The sequence below is a fragment of the Dreissena polymorpha genome, chromosome 14 (genome assembly GCF_020536995.1).
Source record: "Dreissena polymorpha isolate Duluth1 chromosome 14, UMN_Dpol_1.0, whole genome shotgun sequence".
NCBI classification, from domain to species: Eukaryota; Metazoa; Mollusca; class Bivalvia; order Myida; family Dreissenidae; genus Dreissena; species Dreissena polymorpha.
In genome coordinates, this window is record NC_068368.1 from 49242540 (window position 1) to 49262483 (window position 19944).

General features: G+C 36.5%; 1 protein-coding gene across 1 annotated transcript; it reads right to left on the reverse strand.

The window, feature by feature from the left end:
* Positions 1 to 274: 274 nt before the first annotated feature.
* LOC127857351 (uncharacterized) lies at positions 275 to 19136 on the reverse strand. The gene is made up of 11 exons (XM_052393751.1): positions 19030 to 19136; positions 18716 to 18776; positions 13949 to 14055; positions 13408 to 13521; positions 9120 to 9233; positions 8188 to 8278; positions 7491 to 7603; positions 7011 to 7151; positions 4603 to 4775; positions 3530 to 3709; positions 275 to 2377 (listed from the first exon to the last, which is right to left on the reverse strand). Exons 2-11 carry the CDS (start codon positions 18759 to 18761, stop codon positions 1807 to 1809), a joined length of 1650 nt encoding a protein of 549 aa, XP_052249711.1. The 5' UTR covers positions 18762 to 18776; positions 19030 to 19136; the 3' UTR covers positions 275 to 1806.
* Positions 19137 to 19944: the final 808 nt, after the last annotated feature.

Genomic DNA, 19944 nt, shown 5'->3' on the forward strand with positions numbered 1-19944 from the left:
CAACGAAACGTACATGAGGTAACTCTTTACGCATTGCAGTCCACAGGACTGCGTTGAAGGAAATTTCTCATTAAAATAGGCGCAAGTTGGAATACCCCCTAAGCGACGGATTTTTTATTAGCATTTTTTACATTTTGTATTGACTCATCTTTACATCATTGTTTTCAAATAACTATAAAACGCCAAGGGAATATGACTTGTTTTAATGGTGCCTTATTGGGCGGATAAAAACAAGCTATGTCTGTTACATTTCATGAAATAAAACAAAAAACTATTTCAATGAAAATACTTTTTATTATAGTCAAATGCTTGTGACCGACAGTCATTCACGAATGATAAATGAGACAAACTCTTTCTGGAAATGCAGCGTGTAAACGTTGTTTTAAGGAAGCAAAAACAGATAATAACCCAAATCCAAATTGTCTGCAATCATGGAAACAGCAAATGCATTTCCAGATGGAGCATTGAAAAAATGACCTATTAAAAGGTATAATCACTCAAACATAAATAAATGAATTCATTACATTAATAAGCTTACCAGTATCGTTATAACTAACGAGAAAATATTGAGCAACAAAGTTGTTTTGTTTGGTAAATTTTTTTAGTTACATTTACCATGTTAGTTTTTTTTAAACCTTTGTCCAATACTGAATAAGCAAAATAAGCAAAAAAAAGCGGATTTTAATACCACAATTTAAAAAACCCTATAAATTAACAAAATAAATGAACAACTACATCATGTAAAACATAGGAAAAACAAAAGCCATAGATTAAACATTATGCTTAATACGTACATCAGACATGTTACAATCAAAACAGGCAGCCTTTATTTGTATAATATTTAAATGCAAAGAACATGTACCATTTGGTAACTTTACAGTAATATATTGCATAGTATGGATAAAAAAAACTTCCTGATGGCAATTTAGTAAAATGTATAATTTACCAAATGTGGCTTGAAACATTTATTAGGAGATAAGAATAAAATCTAATCGAATACTGATTCACAAATACACATGTTACTAATAATGAACACAATTCAAAAATCCATTACAAACTTTTAATATTGTTTACGTGCTATTCTTTGCCGGAAAAATGTAATAAATGAAAAAAAAACATGACCAACTGTGCAAACGATGCATTATTAAACAAACGAAACTAATTTGTGTCAATATTTAATAAAAAGAACTAAGTCATTTGTCATTAATGAAAATACTATTATAATTACAAGTCTTTAAAAGGTCCACAAATTTGTGTATAAAAATATATTATGTACAAGTTCATCTTTTCATTCCAAAAAAACTTCTATTTATTGCTGCCTAAGGGAAGATACCATGAGAAAAAAAATCTCAAAATCATTGCATTGAACCTGAAAATGGCAGTCAATAATGTTAAACAAAGAACAAACATTGATCTCCAAATACTTTAAGTGCATGTCTTCTTGTACACATTGTTAGATCCCTTGTCTTGGGAGACAGCTTATTGTAGTCCTACTTGGACTAAGATTGGGTGTTATACTTTAACACAATGCAGAAAATAATAGGGGGGAGGGTACATGTCATAATCATCAAACATGAACGGTTTGCAGACAAAACACTGACTGTCATTCAGCAATCACAAGTTTGAATTAATCAGCTAAAGAAACCCTGAAACCTGAAGCCATTACATATGATAGGCTTGAAAAGAAGTCAAGTTAACTACAGCAAAACACATGAATGTCTAAGGATGATATATTCAACAGCAGCCTACAGTGGCTGAATGGGGCCTCCCAACCTTCCAACTAGAGGCCGGTATGGTGTTTGCTGTCTAGTCAATGTTAGCCGGTTCCTTCTGGCTCCCCTCAACGGCCTCCCCATCCCTCTCACGAGAGCTGCGGCCCTTGGCTTCCTCCACGCGCAGCTTCTTGCCGTTGATGTTCAGGTCCGCCAGGGCGGTCAGGGCAGACTCCATCAGGTCACTGTTCTCGAACTGCAGGAAGGCGTGACCATTGCCGCCGTGCCAGATGACACGGAGGGGATCCACCTCGCGGCCGCGCACCTCTGTCTTGAAGGTGCTCACCCTGAGGGAGCGGGGCAGGCCCCCAACAAACAGCGCAGGCTGGCGGCCCCTGCGTGGACGGAACCTCCTCTGTGGTCGCCTCCTGTTCTCCTTGCCTTCTCCATCACTCTCACCTCTCTCTCCACCTTCGCCCCTCTCACCTCTTTCACCTCTTTCTCCTCTCTCGCCCCTTTCCCCTCTCTCCCCACGCTCGCGTCTCGGTCCCCTTTCGCGTCTTGGGCCCCGCTCGCTGCGTTCTATCTCCCCGGCATCCCCACCGCCATCAGCCTCCCCCTCGGACTGGCGCTGAGAGTTGGGGCGGCGCCTGTACCGCCTGGGTCTACATTGACAGGTTTGTAAATATCATAAACTATATGAAGTGATTTAAATTTGAAAATAATACATGTATAATAATAATAATTTTATGAATTGATTTTATATTTTACTTCACCATTTAACAAACATGAAAGCCATTTGCACACAAAACAGTTAACGATGTATTTGACAAAAGCTTCATTCAGTTCCACCTTTTTAATAATTGTTCGCTCATCATGGTTAAAAATTGTTCAATAATCGCTGGGTTAATACAGGTTTTGTCATAGAACACCTATGACAAAACCTGTATTAATTAGAACAAGAGCTGTGTTAGTAAAACACAATGCCCCCTACTGTGCCGCTTGGAAACCATATATTTGACCTTTTACCTTGAAGGGTGACCTTGACCTTTCACCACTCAAAATGTGCAGCTCCATGAGATACACATGCATGCCAAATATCAAGTTGCTATCATCAACATTGCAAAAGTTATGACCATGGTTAAAGTTTTGGGACAGACACACAAATACATGTACAATGACAGACACATACAATGACAGACAGACAGACAGGCCAAAAACAATATACCCCCAATCATTTGATCCGGGGGCATAAAAATCTTTTTGTATGATTATATATTTTATTATTGTGTAGTGATTTATTATCACATGGTTTGTGAAATATTGCTATAAGTAATGGTTCTACTTTGCTAAAACAACACCATAGATGCACTTAAAAACAAGGGACAAAATTGTCACAAAACCAGGTTTTCAATTTAAAATTGAAAGTCTGATAAAGACAGACAACTCAAACTGAACTGATTGTTTATAAATAACCTCCTTTGTTTCAAAATAAATCTATTTTTAGTCGTGGGACCTTGACCTTGGATATATTGACGTAATTCTTTCGTGCAACACACCGTCCAATGATGGTGAACAAATGTGCCAAATGATTTTAAAATCTGACAATGAACGACATAGTTATGGCCCGGACAAGCTTGTTCCGCCCGCCCACCCGCTCGCATTAGCCAATCTATTAACCAGTTTTTTCTTTCGGAAAACCTGGTTAAAAATAATATTTCATCAATCTTATGTCGCCACTGCACTCCTTGATGTTCCCAATACATGTTGTGTCTGGAAACAGCTCATTTACATCGCCTCCTATAACATCCCCATACCTGCGTCTTGGTTTCCTGTCTCCACTGCCCTCTCCGGCTCCCTTCTCGCCGTCAGTCCCCTCTCCGCCCTCGGACTCAGTGCGGTCCCTTTCCCCACTGGTGGGGCGGCCACGCCCTCGGCCCCTGCCTCGACCTCGCCCACCGAATCGCCCACCGAAACGTCTACGATAACCGGTGTACCTGCACATAGGCAGGACATTGCAATAGTATTGTGTAACATGCACACTGGGAATTGTTATTAGTATTAATACAAGTTTCTAGCTTTTTTATGGGCAAGTCTGTAATAAATGGTGTCACATTTAAACAGCATCACAGTTACATTTAATGACTATTCAGTTTCAATCGAAATCAAAATAAAGATTACCACAGCCATTATTTGCCAACATCATAAAAAGGTGTAGAAATAATAGACTCTAAAAACAGTATTAATAAACTTGCTGATAATGACGTTTGAATCATTCTTAGAGAATTTGATATTGGTCCCTAATTTGTCTCCACATTTTGGACAATATGCTTACGAATTTTGTGTGCAATATAAATCACAACTAGACCAGTTTCTTACATTTTTTTTTTTTAATTTGCAAATCACTTTTTTCAGGGCCCCGTCAGTACACTTATACCCAATTCTAGTATCAACAAGCAAATTTGTTGAATTGATATCCCCCGCCAATATGCTTCTGGACACAAAAGTGTTATATTTGACACTCAAAAAAGCATTTTTTCAAGATACAAAGGGCCATAACTCCGTTATTAACAGATGGTGTACAATGCCATTTGGCGTGCATCATCCTAGTATCCATATATATACTCATACAGAGTTTCAATGAAATCCGTCAAAGCACTTCCAAGATATGGCTCCGGACGGATGGAAAGACGGACGGACGGAAAGACGCCAAAACAATATCCCTCCGCCGATGGATAATTTCATAGTCAGTTGGAAAGCTTGTTAGAAATAATAAAAAAATGTGTCAGAAATCCAAATCACAGAAACTGCTCTTCAATCAAAATCATGCCAACAAATTGGCCATAAAATCCCCCCACTATGCCTTAATACTACCTCCTGCGTCCCCTGTCAGAGTCGTCTCCCCCCCTCCAGCTTGCGCCTCTCCTCCCTTTCAGCCTCCCTCTCAGCATCCTCGCGCTCTGCCTCGGCCAGGTCGAACTCGACCCCGTCCTTCAGGGTCACATTAACGCCCGCGTCCTTCTCCATCTGCCACAGCCTGCGCAGGATTGGCACCCTCTTGAGCTGTGATTACAGGGAAATGAGCTGTGTTCAGGGAAAACTGGACTTTATGTATGCAAGAAAAGCAGCATCCCTGATAAGCCTGTGCAGTCCCCACTGGCTAATCAAGGAGGACACTTTCAGCCTAAACTGGACTTTTACTTTCAACAGACTTCCATTAAATGAAAAAGCTGTAAGTGTTGTCTCTGATTAGTCTGTGCAGACTGCACAGGCTAATCTTGGCTGATACTAAACGCACATGCATTTAGCCAAGTTTTTTTCCAAACAGAGACTCATATCATTAGCAAAATAGCCTGTAAGCCAACTTTACTGGTTTATCTGAAACCAGGATTGCAAAGATTGTCAGATTTACTTAGACTAGCTTGAGAGCTTTTTTCTGGCTGTAAATTGATTTGAACAGAAAAAAACAAGCGGTTACACTCTCATCATGGAAAATAATGTGGTAAACAGAACTGATGAGACATTTGCAAACCAATATTGCCATTAGGCTGCATTATTAAGGATATGCTATGGTATTTACAACAGCAACTAATCAGGTTTAAGCTTTCCAGTGCCGTCGACAGTGAAAGAATGTTTTAACACGACAAGTTCATCAAATATTCGCCATTTCTGGATGCGAACCCGCTATACCAATAAAATATCATCATAAGGTCAATTGACCAGTCGCCAACTCCGCCCACATTTTGTCGATCAGCCAATCAGATATCGATTTTTAGCACACCCCTCAGCAACGCTTATCTGGCCGCCATTTTGTCCGACAAACAAAGCGTGTTGTACATATGGAATGGACGTAATTTTTAAGAGTTTACACAGATTTTATATCAAATGCATGATCATTACTGTTCGATCATTATTCAAAATTGTAGGTGCTATACATACTTTATAAAAGGTTATTATTTTATCTTTATTTCTTGAACATATGAACCAGTAATGAGAAAACAAACACAATAAATAGTTTAACCACACCAGGTGTGTGTTCTATAAAACGTGTTATACCGTTTGATGCACAATATTATTAAGCAGTTTGGGCAACATAATAATTGCCACACGTGCTTATTAATCTCAGCGTAATTGTCGATGATTAATAAATAACAGTATGTTGCGTGGATCTCAGAATGAAGGAACATTAAGGCATTGATAGGTACTGTACACAAGAAAAGAAAACTATTTAATTACTTAAATGATTTCCAATTATATATTTATTTTCTGTTGATCATAAACAAGGGAAATCATTATAAATTGTTAACTTAAATATTGTTTTAACTAAAGTAAAAACAACAAAAAGGTGATTTCAACGCGGCTTAGCCAGCTTAAAGCGACTTCAAGTGTAAAATGTACGGCTTATAATACAACAACAACATTTCTAATACAACATATATTGATACGGGGAGAAATGTGAAAATTGCAATTAACATTTGAGGGCCATCTTGTTATAAATTAGCAAATGCATAATATGCTAAATGTATTCAATTCTAATGTTCGTGAACAGCACCGTAATACCAACATTTCATTGTTTGATAGTGAAATGTAACAGGTTCGCATTAAACATAAATGAAATAAAATGCATATTAGACTATCTGTTAATGAAACCACGAAATTAGGCCTGTATTAAATTATGGATACAATCAAAATTTAATTTATATTCAAATAAAAAAATCGTTGTCTTTTTAAAAATAACACAATAAAACAAAGATCTTAACATTTTTAATAAACAAAAAACCCATCATGATATGGATATGTCATTTGCATTTAATAAAAATATTTTCAAAATTATATATGAATAGCCACCGGGTTCACAGTCAGACGGTTCAATACAAGTTCAAAATCAATATGAAATAAATGCTCTTTTTTACAACGGATTTTTTATCACCTCCCTATATAATATGTTTAAGAAACGTTTCTGATAGTCAGTCTGCCGTTAACTCATTTATTTTGATTACGCCATTTCTCTCTAAAGTTTTTATGATTGTATTAACGTTTTACAGAGCAGTTTAGGTTAGTGTGCGGCTTTAATAATTTATTTTATAGAAAAGAGCATAATACATCATTACAAATATAGAATTTCCCTCACGTAATCCGCTATAATTGCGATCTGCTTGTCGGAGTTTTCTAATCACTAGACCACGTGACTATGTGGGCGGAGCGATCGATAATTTGGCGACTGGTCAATTATGTTTGGAATATTTCACCTGCACATATCAGACTTGCATGTTTTCAAGTAATGCAACTGCATGTTACCTTGATGGGTTCCAGCTTGGACCAGATGATGCCGGTGGGCTTGCTACGTTTCCTGTTACACTTGATGATCTCCTTTGGGGTCACAATGTAGTCCACGGACAGGTCATGGTCTTCAGCCAGACTCTCGGGGATATCAATGATCTGACAAGAGAAGCCAACATTGATACTGCATTCTAAAAGCTCATTGATTACCACAAACTTAAACCATGTACATGTGTAAGATACGATGGGAAATAAATAATTAATGTTATCATAATATTATTTCATTTACTCACAAGTTTTCCGATGTAAATTAACACTACTGATTGTATGGCAGAAAAAAGTTTTTACAATCAGTCAACCTGACTTGCCCTGATGCTTTGATTCATTCATATTGCTGTGCCTATCTTCATGCCATTACTATATAAGCCGGATTGTAAATACAATTACATAGATATATAATTTTTTAACAGTGTGACATCAGCTAGATTGAGGTATTACCTGGCACTCGTGCACAGATGTGATGACGACCGTGTCTGGGTTGACGGCCTTGATTGTGGACATCATGGCCCACTCCAGGTCAGCAAAGCCTTCCCCCTTGCCGATACGCACACCTGCACAGACAGCAACCAGACATCAGCATACAGCTCTCCTGTCATTGCCTATACTTGACTCATGTTGCACATTATATTTACAAGTATTCCCAATATGTAAAACTGAAGCAGAAAAACTCTTCTGAAGTTTACCTAAATTCTTTGTTTATAATTATGATGTTATATTAAATGACAGTTGGAAATAATGGCAGAAACATTTCTGTAAGGATTAATGGATATGACCAAGTATATGCATAGTAATTTCTGACTTCTACCAAATTATTTTGAACAAGCAACTTTTCATAAAACTTACTAATAAATACAAAGTAAAATTTATGAAAGTGTATTAAAAAAATAGGATATAACTGAATTTTACTGACTGATAATTCAAGTAAAGCTATTAGATTACAGACTTAAATAATTCTGATCATGAATTATTTTTTTAATTAAGTTTGGTATGACTACACCTACCGGGGTACCAAAAACAAACTGAGCACACAATCCACAGGGTGATGGTAAAACAGTTGCATCGGCTCAACATTTCAACCCATCACATACAGCAGTTTCACTCACACAAAAGCCTCTATTCATGCAGCTTTGTTTACCTGCTCGAGAGACGGCCACAGATCCGACGATGACCAGGTCTACTTTGAACTTGTCCTCCAGACTCATTGTCGTGCTGTACTCACGAACACCCTGCACACAAAGACATGACACGCATTAACCAATTACCACTCGGATACCCCTTTTGACACGTTTGTAGTCACTTAGAAAATAAAATTAAATTGAATACCTTTCTTTATAGATTTAAGTTTAAAAGGCTTCATTTCCAGCCCTAAGATACTGTAGAGCAGCACCCAGCATAAGACAGGAACAGAGTGCGAGTTACTCTCAGGTTGTTTGGGTTTTATGCTGGTTGCATATAGCAATTTTCGTTGCTTACACGTGGGAAAGGGTAAAAGCTCAACTCTTAACAGATATTCTTAGTTTTATGTACAGCATTATTGATAAGGTACAAATACATGTCAATATGAACATTAAATTATAAAGCTATCCATTAATTATATTAATGTTGCATATTTCTTAAGAAAAAGATATTTATTACCCCAAAAAAGAGCATTACACAAAACTTAATGCAATTTCACACAAAAAAGCAAGTAATAAAGTTCTCATAAACAAGCTGCTAAACCATAAGGCAAATATTAACAAGCTGAGCCTGTATATTGACTGGTTTATAAAAAAAAGGAAAACATAAATAATCTGATACTCAAGCTTAAATAAGTCTCATTCTGGGAAAATGGTCTTAATGCATGGGCTTAAAGTTTTGTCCCAGATAAGGCTGTGTAGTCCCAACAGGACAACACTTTCTACTTTTGTGGTATTTTAATTTTAAAGTATTTTTCTTCTTAACAAAAACCCAGTTGAGGTAAAAAATGTTGTCCCCAAATAGCCTGTGCAGACCCCACAGGCTAATCTGGGACGATTCTTTACCTGCATGCATTTAGCCCTGTTTTCCCAGAATATGACCCATGTGTACCTGTGAGGTGGAACAGATCCTCAGGATGTCCTTGGTGGCCCCTGCTGGAGGGGTGATCTTGTTGAACAGCCCTGTCCTCAGTCGTGGGGTAGGCACCAGTAGGGTCTTGCCAGCCTGCAGGGCAAGGTGCATACACCAGTGAGATACAAGTACAGGATTCCATCCAAGATTTATGAGAAATTCTTATATCAGATTGAGTCAACAGTCATTAATGTTGCCTCAGAGTGGTAACATAAGGTTTTTTTCTAATATCTGACCTGGAGCCATACCTAATGAAGTGAGATGAAAAAATTAATGCTATGTGACCAAACAGTTTATAAAATGTAAAATGATGGAATAAATATTCTGAAAAAAGGGTAGGGAAGAAAAAAAATCTTTTAATGAATACTATCAAAATAGAGCTGTTACCCAAGTGCAAAAATATAGATTTCTTCCAAAACATCAGTCAAAAACAGTGTTTTTGTTCACCATTTTGGGATTGGGGCAGGGTCCCTTTGGATAAAGAAAATCATGTTGTTTTGACTTAAATTGGGAAATAAAAGTGTTGTTAAAACTTTTAGCTAACAAATGCTTTAAAATTAAGAATAAAAGGTTCAACTTATAGAGCTTGATGACAAACTAAATGTGGAGACATTTTTAAAGATTTTTTGGAAACCTTCAATTGGGCATTTTTAGGTCCCATTTACGAACAAGATTTCTTTGAGAAACACAATGCCCCACAGTAAGCCAAATATGAAGTTGCTATGTAGTTTATCAGGGTTGCCACCAACCTGATGAAATAAAATTCCCCGACTTTTCACTGACTTTTCCCTGACCAAATCTTGGTTTTCACTGACTAATTTTATTCTTGAAAATCAAATAGGGGTCATCTGCGAGTCATGATCAATCTACCCATGAAGTTTCATGATCCTAGGCGTATGCGTTCTTGAGTTATAATCCGGAAACCATTTTACTATATTCGGGTCACCGTGACCTTGACCTTTGACCTAGTGACATGAAAATCAATAGGGGTCATCTGCGAGTCATGATCAATCTACCCATAAAGTTTCATGATCCTAGGCAGGGTTGGCACCAATCGACCACCCCCGGTTTTAACCAGTGGTTTTTACCGGTTAAAACCGCCCTGGTCAATACTCCTGAAGTGGTCATTACTGGTCAATACTGGTCGATTGAACTTTACCCCCAATTTTAATTAATTATCCATGCCTAATTAAACTATATTGATAATATAAATTAAACAGACATGTTGCCAATAATGTCTTAAGCTATTAATACCCACTATTTTATACCTGTTCATGCAATTTGTTGGCCAATCTCTCGAAATTTTGAAAATTAGTCCTAGTTGGTCCATTGGATTTTTCTGGTCGATTAAACTTTTTTTCAATTCTAATGAATTATGAATGCTCAGATAATTCTATGCTTTATTCAACAAGAACCTGTCAATTACTGTGTATGAGTTGTTCCTCATGCACCACTGTCCCCACAGTCTTCTCAGTGACACCTATACAGGATGGGGCACCCAAAATTGATAATAGGGCCTTAAATGGCACCTTTTTGACACGACCCTTACTTATCATGTTTTCTTGCCTAGATTTCTTTAAATAATTTTTAAACAAAATAGTGAAAAATTCTTATATTTTCCATTGATATAAAAATAAAAAACATAATAAGAAATAATTAATAAAAGAAAACAATAATTGAAAAGAAGAGTCTAGAGTAGACCCACAATTGGAAAACATTTTTGTTGTCAAAATCAAGAACTTTGATTGCTTAATCATTTGAATACCAATTGAACTTTTAAATATGAAATAGCAAGTAATCTTCTTTTGTGTGAGTGATCTGAAATAGCCTAAGGGCAGATTTGCTTCATTGTCAATAGCAGAGACATAAAACTGCATGGATTTTATTACCAATTAAGGCTTAGGGGCCAGATTTATGACCCTAGAAAACACAAGAGTTCTGTTTGTCCATCTGCTTATCAAATAGATATATCAATAGAAAAGTGAAATACTATGGTAACTACAATAGTAATAATACTTTAGTAACAGATGTGATACACCGAGATAAAGATATTGCCTGAGTCCTTATATATTTAAGGCCATTTCCATAAATAATAAAGATTTAATTTTTTACAACTTTAAAGATTTTTTTTACAATAAATGACTCAAACAAAGTTTATCAATTACAGAATAATTATTTATTTAATATAAAATAGCTCCTTTGTGATGTTTACATGCTACAATTTTCAATCGACCAGTATTGACCAGTAATGACCGGTATTGACCAGTAATGACCGGTTTTAACCGGGTATTGACCGCCGGCCCGGTCAATACTCAATTGACCGGTCAATATGCCAACCCTGATCCTAGGCGTATGCGTTCTTGAGTTATCATCCGGAAACCATTTTACTATTTCGGGTCACCGTGACCTTGACCTTTGACCTAGTGACCTGAAAATCAATAGGGATCATCTGCGAGTCATGATCAATCTACACATGAAGTTTCATGATCCTAGGCGTATGCGTTCTTGAGTTATCATCCGGAAACCATTTTACTATTTCGAATCACCGTGACCTTGACCTTTGACCTAGTGACCTCAAATTCAATAGGGGTCATCTGCGAGTCATGATCAATCTACCCATGAAGTTTCATGATCCTAGGCGTATACGTTCTTGAGTTATCATCCGGAAACCATTTTACTATTTCAGGTCACCGTGACCTTGACCTTTGACCTAGTGACCTCAAAATCAATAGGGGTCATCTGCGAGTCATGATCAATGTACCTATGAAGTTTCATGATCCTAGGCCTAAGCGTTCTTGAGTTATCGTCTGACAACCATCTGGTAGACGGACCGACCGACCTACCGACCGACCGACATGAGCAAAGCAATATACCCCCTCTTCTTCGAAGGGGGGCATAAAAATATATACTTGTATCTATAAAGAATGGGTCCTAATACAGTCCCAAATTTAAATGCAAAATAACACTGAAAAATCTCCAGAAAATTGCCAACAAAATGAATAGTTACAAAAATTATAAACAACTTAAATGTAACAAAAAATGTACAATATTTTTCAAGTAATATTATAACTATTATTTCATACTTCTGGTCCATTTATATTAAACTCTTTCAAAATAATGTTACAACAAGAGCACCGCATAACGGATGCCACGCTCAGCTGCGAAAGCTTGTCAGATTTTTTTTTTAAGATGTTACAGTGACCTTGACCTTTGACCTAGTGACCCAACAAGAGATTGTTTGTCAGAAACACAATGCCCCCTACTGTGCAGCATTGAAATAACATTTCTATTTATCATTTGGCAGGTATAGAAATCATCTCCCTTTAAAGGTTATTACTTCCCTTGAATTTTGTCCAATCCAACTGGAGGGGAGGGGTGGGGAGGGTCTCACAGTCAATTATGACCATGTCAGACATCACTGACAACCAAGGCCTGTGGTTTAAAACAGATCATAGCCAGAGTTGATCATGTATCTATGGACATAAGTCCACAGGTATGTAATGCACATCAAAGAAATTATAATTATATCATTAAAAAAAAAATTGACAAATCAATCATTTGGGTTATAAATAATCAAAATAATAAATCTGTACAGTAACTGTGAAAAGAACTTCAATTCTTGGTAAGGAAATATATATTATGAGATTTATATTTATATAAATTACTTCCCTTGAAAATAATTGTTTGTAACAAATCTCTATTTTTTGTAGCAAATAATTAAAAGCCACTACCCTGACTGTGGATTCACTACTCAAAATGTGCATCTCCATGAGATACACATGCATGCCAAATATATCAAGTGGCTATGATATTGAATAATTTTCTCCCTTTTTAAAGCTTATTACTTCCCTTAAATCTGTATTTTTTTGCCATAGACCATAAAGGATGGCCTTGACCATTTACCAAAATGTGTTTGTCAGAAACAAAATGCTGCCTACTGCGCCGCTTTGATTTATTTAACAAAAATATATACATGGGCAGGTCAGATAACTATGTCCATTTAAAGCTTATTAATTCCCTTGACTTTGTTTTTTCGATCCTAGACCTTGAAGGATGATGTTCACCATGAAATTTTACCACTCAAAATGTGCAGCTCCATGAGATACACATGCATGCCAAATATCAAGGTGCTATCTTCAATATTTAAAAAGTACTGGCCAATGTTAAGGTTTGAGCACGACGCCTACGGCGGATGTCAAGCTGGCTATGACAATAGCTCGGGTTTTCTCCGAAAACAGCCTCGCTAAAAATTGATTGTGTGACTTACATCGAGGGTCAAGAATCGGGCCTGCTCTTGAGGCTTGTCTGGGTTAATCTTGACAACCTGTGCTGTCTTGAATTCCTGCATGGTAGGGATAAGTTCTGCCGCAGTGGCAGCACCCTGTAGTCAAAAACAAAAATATTTTACTTCTGGTCTTTCTTGTGTTGATTGTTTACCCTAGCAAGATAGACCAGCTCAAACTTTCAAATCAGTTAAAAGTTACTTACCAAAACTCATTTTGTAAAACAAGGAATGTCAAAATACAAGTTCAAGTTATTGAGTATAAGAAAGTAATTAGACAGAAAAAAACAACAACATATATTCTATAAAAAAAAAAAGTACATTAGGCATATAGCTTTCTCCGTTCGTATTAGGCGATATTGCTTAATAAAACTCAATAAATAGACTAAATTACTTTGTAGAGTTGAAATCCTAGTTATTTAAGACTCGCTCTGAGAAAATTGCACTTAATGCACATGTGTAAAATGTCCCCGATTAGCCTGTGCAGTCCACAAAGGCTAATCAGGCTCATGTTGTCATTACTGACCTTGACATTGGGTATCCTTCTATTGACTGGCCTAGGAAAATCAGCCATGTCATTCTCTTCAATGTACTTCCAAACCGCATTACGAATGGCGGGCTTGGTGACATCATCTGCAAGATCAGTGATAGATTGTTAGACATAAATGGGGAACACATATTCTGTAGCAAACCCCCCCCCCTTCCCTGAGAGACACATCTTCTGTAGGAGAAACCATCTTAATCAAATGATTAATAGTTGATAAGAAAGATATGAACAAAAAAGGGGTTGCTAGGGTGCCGTACTAGAATCGGCCTATTATTACGGAAAAATCCATTGTGTAAATTAGTTTTGAATTAATTTGTAGCACAGACATAAACAAGAGCACCGCCTTGTGGTTGCAGACCGCTCATCTATTTTCTTTTTAAAGGTGAAGGGACCTATCTCAATTTCAATCACAAAGGAGATAGGGGTGGAGTGTATAGTGTATAGAATGTGAGGGTGTGGTCATTTATTACATTATCTTCCAAAAATGAAAAAAATAATGAAAAAAAAACATGTTTAAAAAAAAAATTATTTTTTTTTTGGGGTGGGGGGGGGGTTGGGGCGGGGTAAATTGTGAGGGTGTGGTGGTCATTTATTAAGTGATCTTTAAAAAAAAAAATTGGGAGGGGGGATTCGGGGGGGGGATGGTTTGAGTGGAGTCTATTGTGGTACGTCAGGTAAGTATTGTTTTGTCACAAATCTAATCATAAATAAAGAAGTTATGGCAATTTTAACAAAATTTAATAATTTGACCTTGAGAGTCAAGGTCATTCAAAGGTCAAGGTAAAATTCAACTTGCCAGGTACAGTTCCCTAATGATAGCATGAAAGTATTTGAAGTTTGAAAGCAATAGCATTGATACTTTTGAAGTAAAGTGGATCTAAACACAAAATTTAACCATATATTCAAAGTTACTAAGTCAAAAAAGGGCCATAAGTCTGTACAAATGACAACCAGAGTTATGCAACTTGTCCTTTACTGTCCCCTTATGATAGCTTGCGAGTGTTCCAAGTATGAAAGCAATATCTATGATACTTTAGGGGAAAAGTGGACCAAAACACAAAACTTAACAAAATTTTCAATTTTCTGAGTATAAAGGGCTCATAACTCCGTCAAAATGCCAGTCAGAGTTACATTACTTTGCCTGCAAAGTCCCCTTATGATAGTTAGTAAGTGTTGCAAGTATGAAAGCAATAGCTTTTAGTGCTGCAACAATACGCCAAAAACCGTATTGCAATATATTGTCAGTTCAAAAACCCGTATTGCAATATATCGCAATATATTGCTAACTTGTACCAGAATTATAACTTGCCAATTACCCGATAATCCTGTACATTCCAGTTTTATAGCAAATTCTGTTAAATATTTACTATACATGTGCTCAAGAATTACAAGAAACACAAACTTTTGCATATTATCTTAAGTATCAAATACATTTTGGCATTTGTTACTATTTAAAGATGTGATGAAAACACGTCCGACAGGGGCGTTTTTTTCCCACTGAACACAAGTAAATCGCCTAATGTGATGTTCCCGCTTTTATAAAACACAAAATACACCCATACTTTCCATGCGACGTTCTACATGTCTGCATAATTTTCGCGCGCTTTTTATTGAGACAAAGATAAAGCACTTTTTATTTGACGCTAGAATTTTGTATTGTCGCGTTAGCATTAAAATTTGGAAACATGTTTCCAAAATTCGGATTACAAATTTAATAATGCTCAATTCAGAATTGAACGAAACAGTTAATTCAACGATAATCTGTTCAAAAGCATCGAACAAATGCTCCCATGTAACAACGCTACTCCGTATAATACACTTTTTAGAATGCTATTTTTACGTAAAAATTTATTTACACCGCTTTGTTTTGTTTACCTTGATATCATTATTTCGGATGGCTTTTCTAGATGGAAATGTGAATACATTTTTGTAAAATGTTTGTACCGGTATGATGAAAATCGTATCGCAATACAATATGCGGATTGCGTATTGCGATATATACCGATATACAGGTATATTGTTGCAGCACTAATAGCTTTGATACTTAAGGAATAAAGTGGACCTAAACACAAAACTTAACCAAATTTTCAATTTTCTAAGTATAAAAAGGGCACATAATTCTGTCGAAATGCCAGTCAGAGTTACATAACTTTGCCTGCACAGTCCCCTTATGATAGTTAGTTAGTAAGTGTTGCAAGTATGAAAGCAATAGCTTTAATACTTAAGGAATAAAATGGACCAAAACACAAAACTTAACCAAAATTTTCAATTTTCTAAGTATGGCATGGATACTTTATGAGAAAAGTGGACCTAAACGCAAAACTTAAAAGGACGCCGACGCCAAGGTGATGAAAATAGCTCTTTTTTTTTTCAAACAATAGATGAGCTAAAAATCATCAAATGTCTCAATTGTGTTTTGAAATTTCATTCATTATTAAAACTCAATTAAACTCTTTAGGTGCCAGAATATATTAAAGCAAAAACAGGCTACTTTGAGATCAAGAATGCAGCCAAATTTCGGCCCCCCCCCCCCTCCACAGAGCAAGAAAAAATAATGCACATAGTGACAAACAAGATGGCGACTTTGCCTGCACAGTCCCCTTATGATAGTTAGTAAGTGTTGCAAGAATGAAAGCAATAGCTTTGATACTTAAGGAATAAAATGGACCTAAACACAAAACTTAACCAAAATGTTCAATTTTCTAAGCATAAAAAGGGCACATAATTCTGGCAAAATGCACGCCAGTGTTATCCAACTTTGCATTATTAAAGCTCAATTAAACTCTTTAGGTTCCAGAATATATTAAAGCAAAAACAGGCTACTTTGAGATCAAGAATGCAGCCAAATTTCGCCCCCCCCCCCCCCCCCCCAGAGCAAGAAAAAATAATGCACATAGTGACAAACAAGATGGCGCATCCATGCATAGACAGGTATTTTTCGTCGTTTTATACCCTGTTTTACTTGTATTATTTTTTTGTATTCCGCTCACTTTCAAGCCATATTAGGAAGAAAATTACTGGCTTTTATTTCATAGTAATATTCGCTCTATATCTCGACTTTACTCAGTGGGAAATTTCTTAGCAGGATGACCTAATTAGGGCTCCACTAAGAAAATTTGCAGGGAGTAAAGTTGAGATAAAAAGCGAATTTAAATACGAAATAAACGCTAATCACCTTTCTACTGATATGGCTGGAAAGTGAGCGTCATTTAAAAAATAAAAAGAATTAATAAAGGGTATAAAACTGCGAAAAATAACCGTCTGGGTATGAACGTCTACATCTTCACTATCACGTGATTACCCCCTCTGAATCTTGTAAACTAAATAGATAATGTTGATTGTTGCATTGCTAGAGGACCAGCTTTTTGGAAAATTTTTCATGACTTCACTTAATTATATTGGCAGTGTCTAAGGTCTGACGGTCTTTTTCGAAGATTGTGCGTAGCTTGCAATTGCTGCTCACATGTCAAATGCAGTTTTAGTTATTGCATTGCCTACAAATGACGTATATTAAATGCAACATTTTATGTGATAATCTCCTTTGACGAAAATGATCTAAAAGGAGAATCTCAGAATAGGGGTACAACAATTGAGATATTGTATGATTCCCTCATATCGCGCTTCTCCTGATACTGATCATTTCCTTTACATTAAGAACGAGGCTCTTATGATAATGGCACACGCTTGCGCTCCCAGTATTTAAATAATAACATTACTACGCTTGAAAATAAAAACATTCACAACTAAAATGTAGAATACAGGTATAATTGAATTTTTTAATCTTACTTGAAGTAAAATAATCCAAATTTATCCATATTCAGATTCATTTTATTGGTTCTTCTTATTAAATTTCCACATAAATTGAATTGTGAGGCTGAAAAAAGCACTACTGTAGTGGTAACACAACACTTTGCAACAATTACTTTTGCTTTCTCGTATTTTTTTTTTTAAAGTTGCATGCAATTATCGTTGATTCTAGCATAAGAGCAGTGTGTGCACATCACGTCAGGCCGATTTTTGTGGGAATACCCCTTCCAAATGGATGTTTATTATATCTAATCTGTTAACAGTTTGCTAATGCCAATTGCAATTGAGCACTCTCCCTTTTTGTGATGACGCACTGATACGAGGTTAACATGCGCGTAGTGGATGTTATTGTGGATGTTATGGAATTATTGGGTTTATGTGGTAAAATGCACTGTAAATAAACACTTTTAAAATGGATTTAACAGGAAATAAATGTAAAGATATATGGTCATCTCCGGGCTAGCTCTTTAGCGATGAGGTCAGTGTCTGACCTTCACCCCAGAGGTCGCAGGTTCAATGCCCCATTGGAGCTCAGGATTTTTCACTTCAATTGCGACAAAGCGAACGATTCGGAAAGTGGTTGCAAGCTGTTTAATGACTATGTTAGAATCTTTGAAGGTACATGGTTTATTGCTGCATTGTTTGCACTAATTCAGAAAATCTGTTATTTTTTCCTGAATCGCTCCAAACGTGGTTACCGGAGGATACAGCAATACAATGCATAATATAACAGCACCTGTTTATAAATGAGACTGTAACCAGTAATGCTAGAAATATTCTCTTTCCTATATTTTCCTAATTGCTTAGAGGTTCTAAAGATGATTCATCTAGGATAAAAAAGTGAAGCCTGCAAGTTAAGCCTTTCAAGAGAACATATTCGGAATGATATTGCATAACATAAATTAACCAACTTGGCAATGGTGAAGAAAGATAGTTTACCTGGTCCCATTTCTTTCACAGAATCTGCAGGCCACTTCTGTGACATGGTGGGATTTCTGTCCTGAAAAATACCAGTTAAATCAAAGATGAAAAGCGTCTTGAGTTTCAACAGATCAGCAGTCTCATGCCGATATTCGATAGTTTCTAGTAAACAGAAAATCGCGTGGTCCGATTCGATCTTTAGAATGCTGCAAATACCCGCAAAAAATTAAGTAGGGGCAATAGTAAATGAACTGATAACTCAAATAAACATTCTTGTATTACACGATGATAGTTTTAAAAGTATATTTCAAGTAAAACAGTCGTAAACGAACTCTGTAAAGTGTGGAAAAAATCGCAAACGCAAGGCGAGGTGCTGGCGTGTCTCTTTGTAACTTCTAAGCAGGTGAACTCAAAGGGAGAACACTCATGCAAAATCATCGTTTCCATCCATCCATCCACCTATCCATCCATACATCCACCCATTTATCCATTAATTGATTAATGGATGTTAACATGATTAAAAAATACTCCGACAAGGTAATTTAACATAAGTAGTGCATTTATGATTAATTATTATTATTCGTATAAAAAAGCACTTAGGCATTTGACATCCGTTTTGTTTGAAGGCGTTTAAACACGTGGCAATGACAGGGGCGTAGCTGGGCAAACGCAAATACGCACGTGCGTACGCTGATTGGACAAAATGCAAAATTAAAGTGAACGAAAAATGCAATTAAATGTGATGCCTTACCCGGGTAAGGCATATTTTCTATGCGAGAGATGTGTTTTCATATCGAAAACTGTCTTAAAGTGTTTTTTTCGACTTCATAGAATACGCATGATTTACCATTTGCGAGGTCACGTTTCTTTTGGTGTTGACTACACATAACATTATTATCGACTGAGATTTAACGTTGTTTTCTACACTGTATCCGAACGGATTGTTTACGAAGCGGGTGAGTTTAAGAATGGCTGCTAATTTGATGTCGCCCCCGTACAGAGATGTTTTCGACGGAAAATCAGACCAGCCAACATCCAGTACAGATAAAATAAAATTGTTGACTGCTGACCGGATCAATTTTCATTTGTATAAGTTCCCTGTTAGGTAGGTTAAACCTTAGTGTCCTATGTGCATGCAAATTCATAAAATTTAAAATCTTTTCCAAATTATGATAATTTTGTAAAATACTGAGGTATGACAGTTTCAAATATAATTGCTATGTTCCGGCAAAGGTTTAAACCATCAG

Bases quoted from the DNA above. Each gene is read 5' to 3' on its own strand.
- LOC127857351 (XM_052393751.1), bottom strand. From the start codon at position 18,761: ATGTCACAGAAGTGGCCTGCAGATTCTGTGAAAGAAATGGGACCAG. The intron at 14,056-18,715 runs GTAAACTATCTT...CTGATCTTGCAG, and splicing joins TGTGAAAGAAATGGGACCAG to ATGATGTCACCAAGCCCGCC. The intron at 7,604-8,187 runs GTAAACAAAGCT...CTGTCTGTGCAG, and splicing joins TGTGGCCGTCTCTCGAGCAG to GTGTGCGTATCGGCAAGGGG.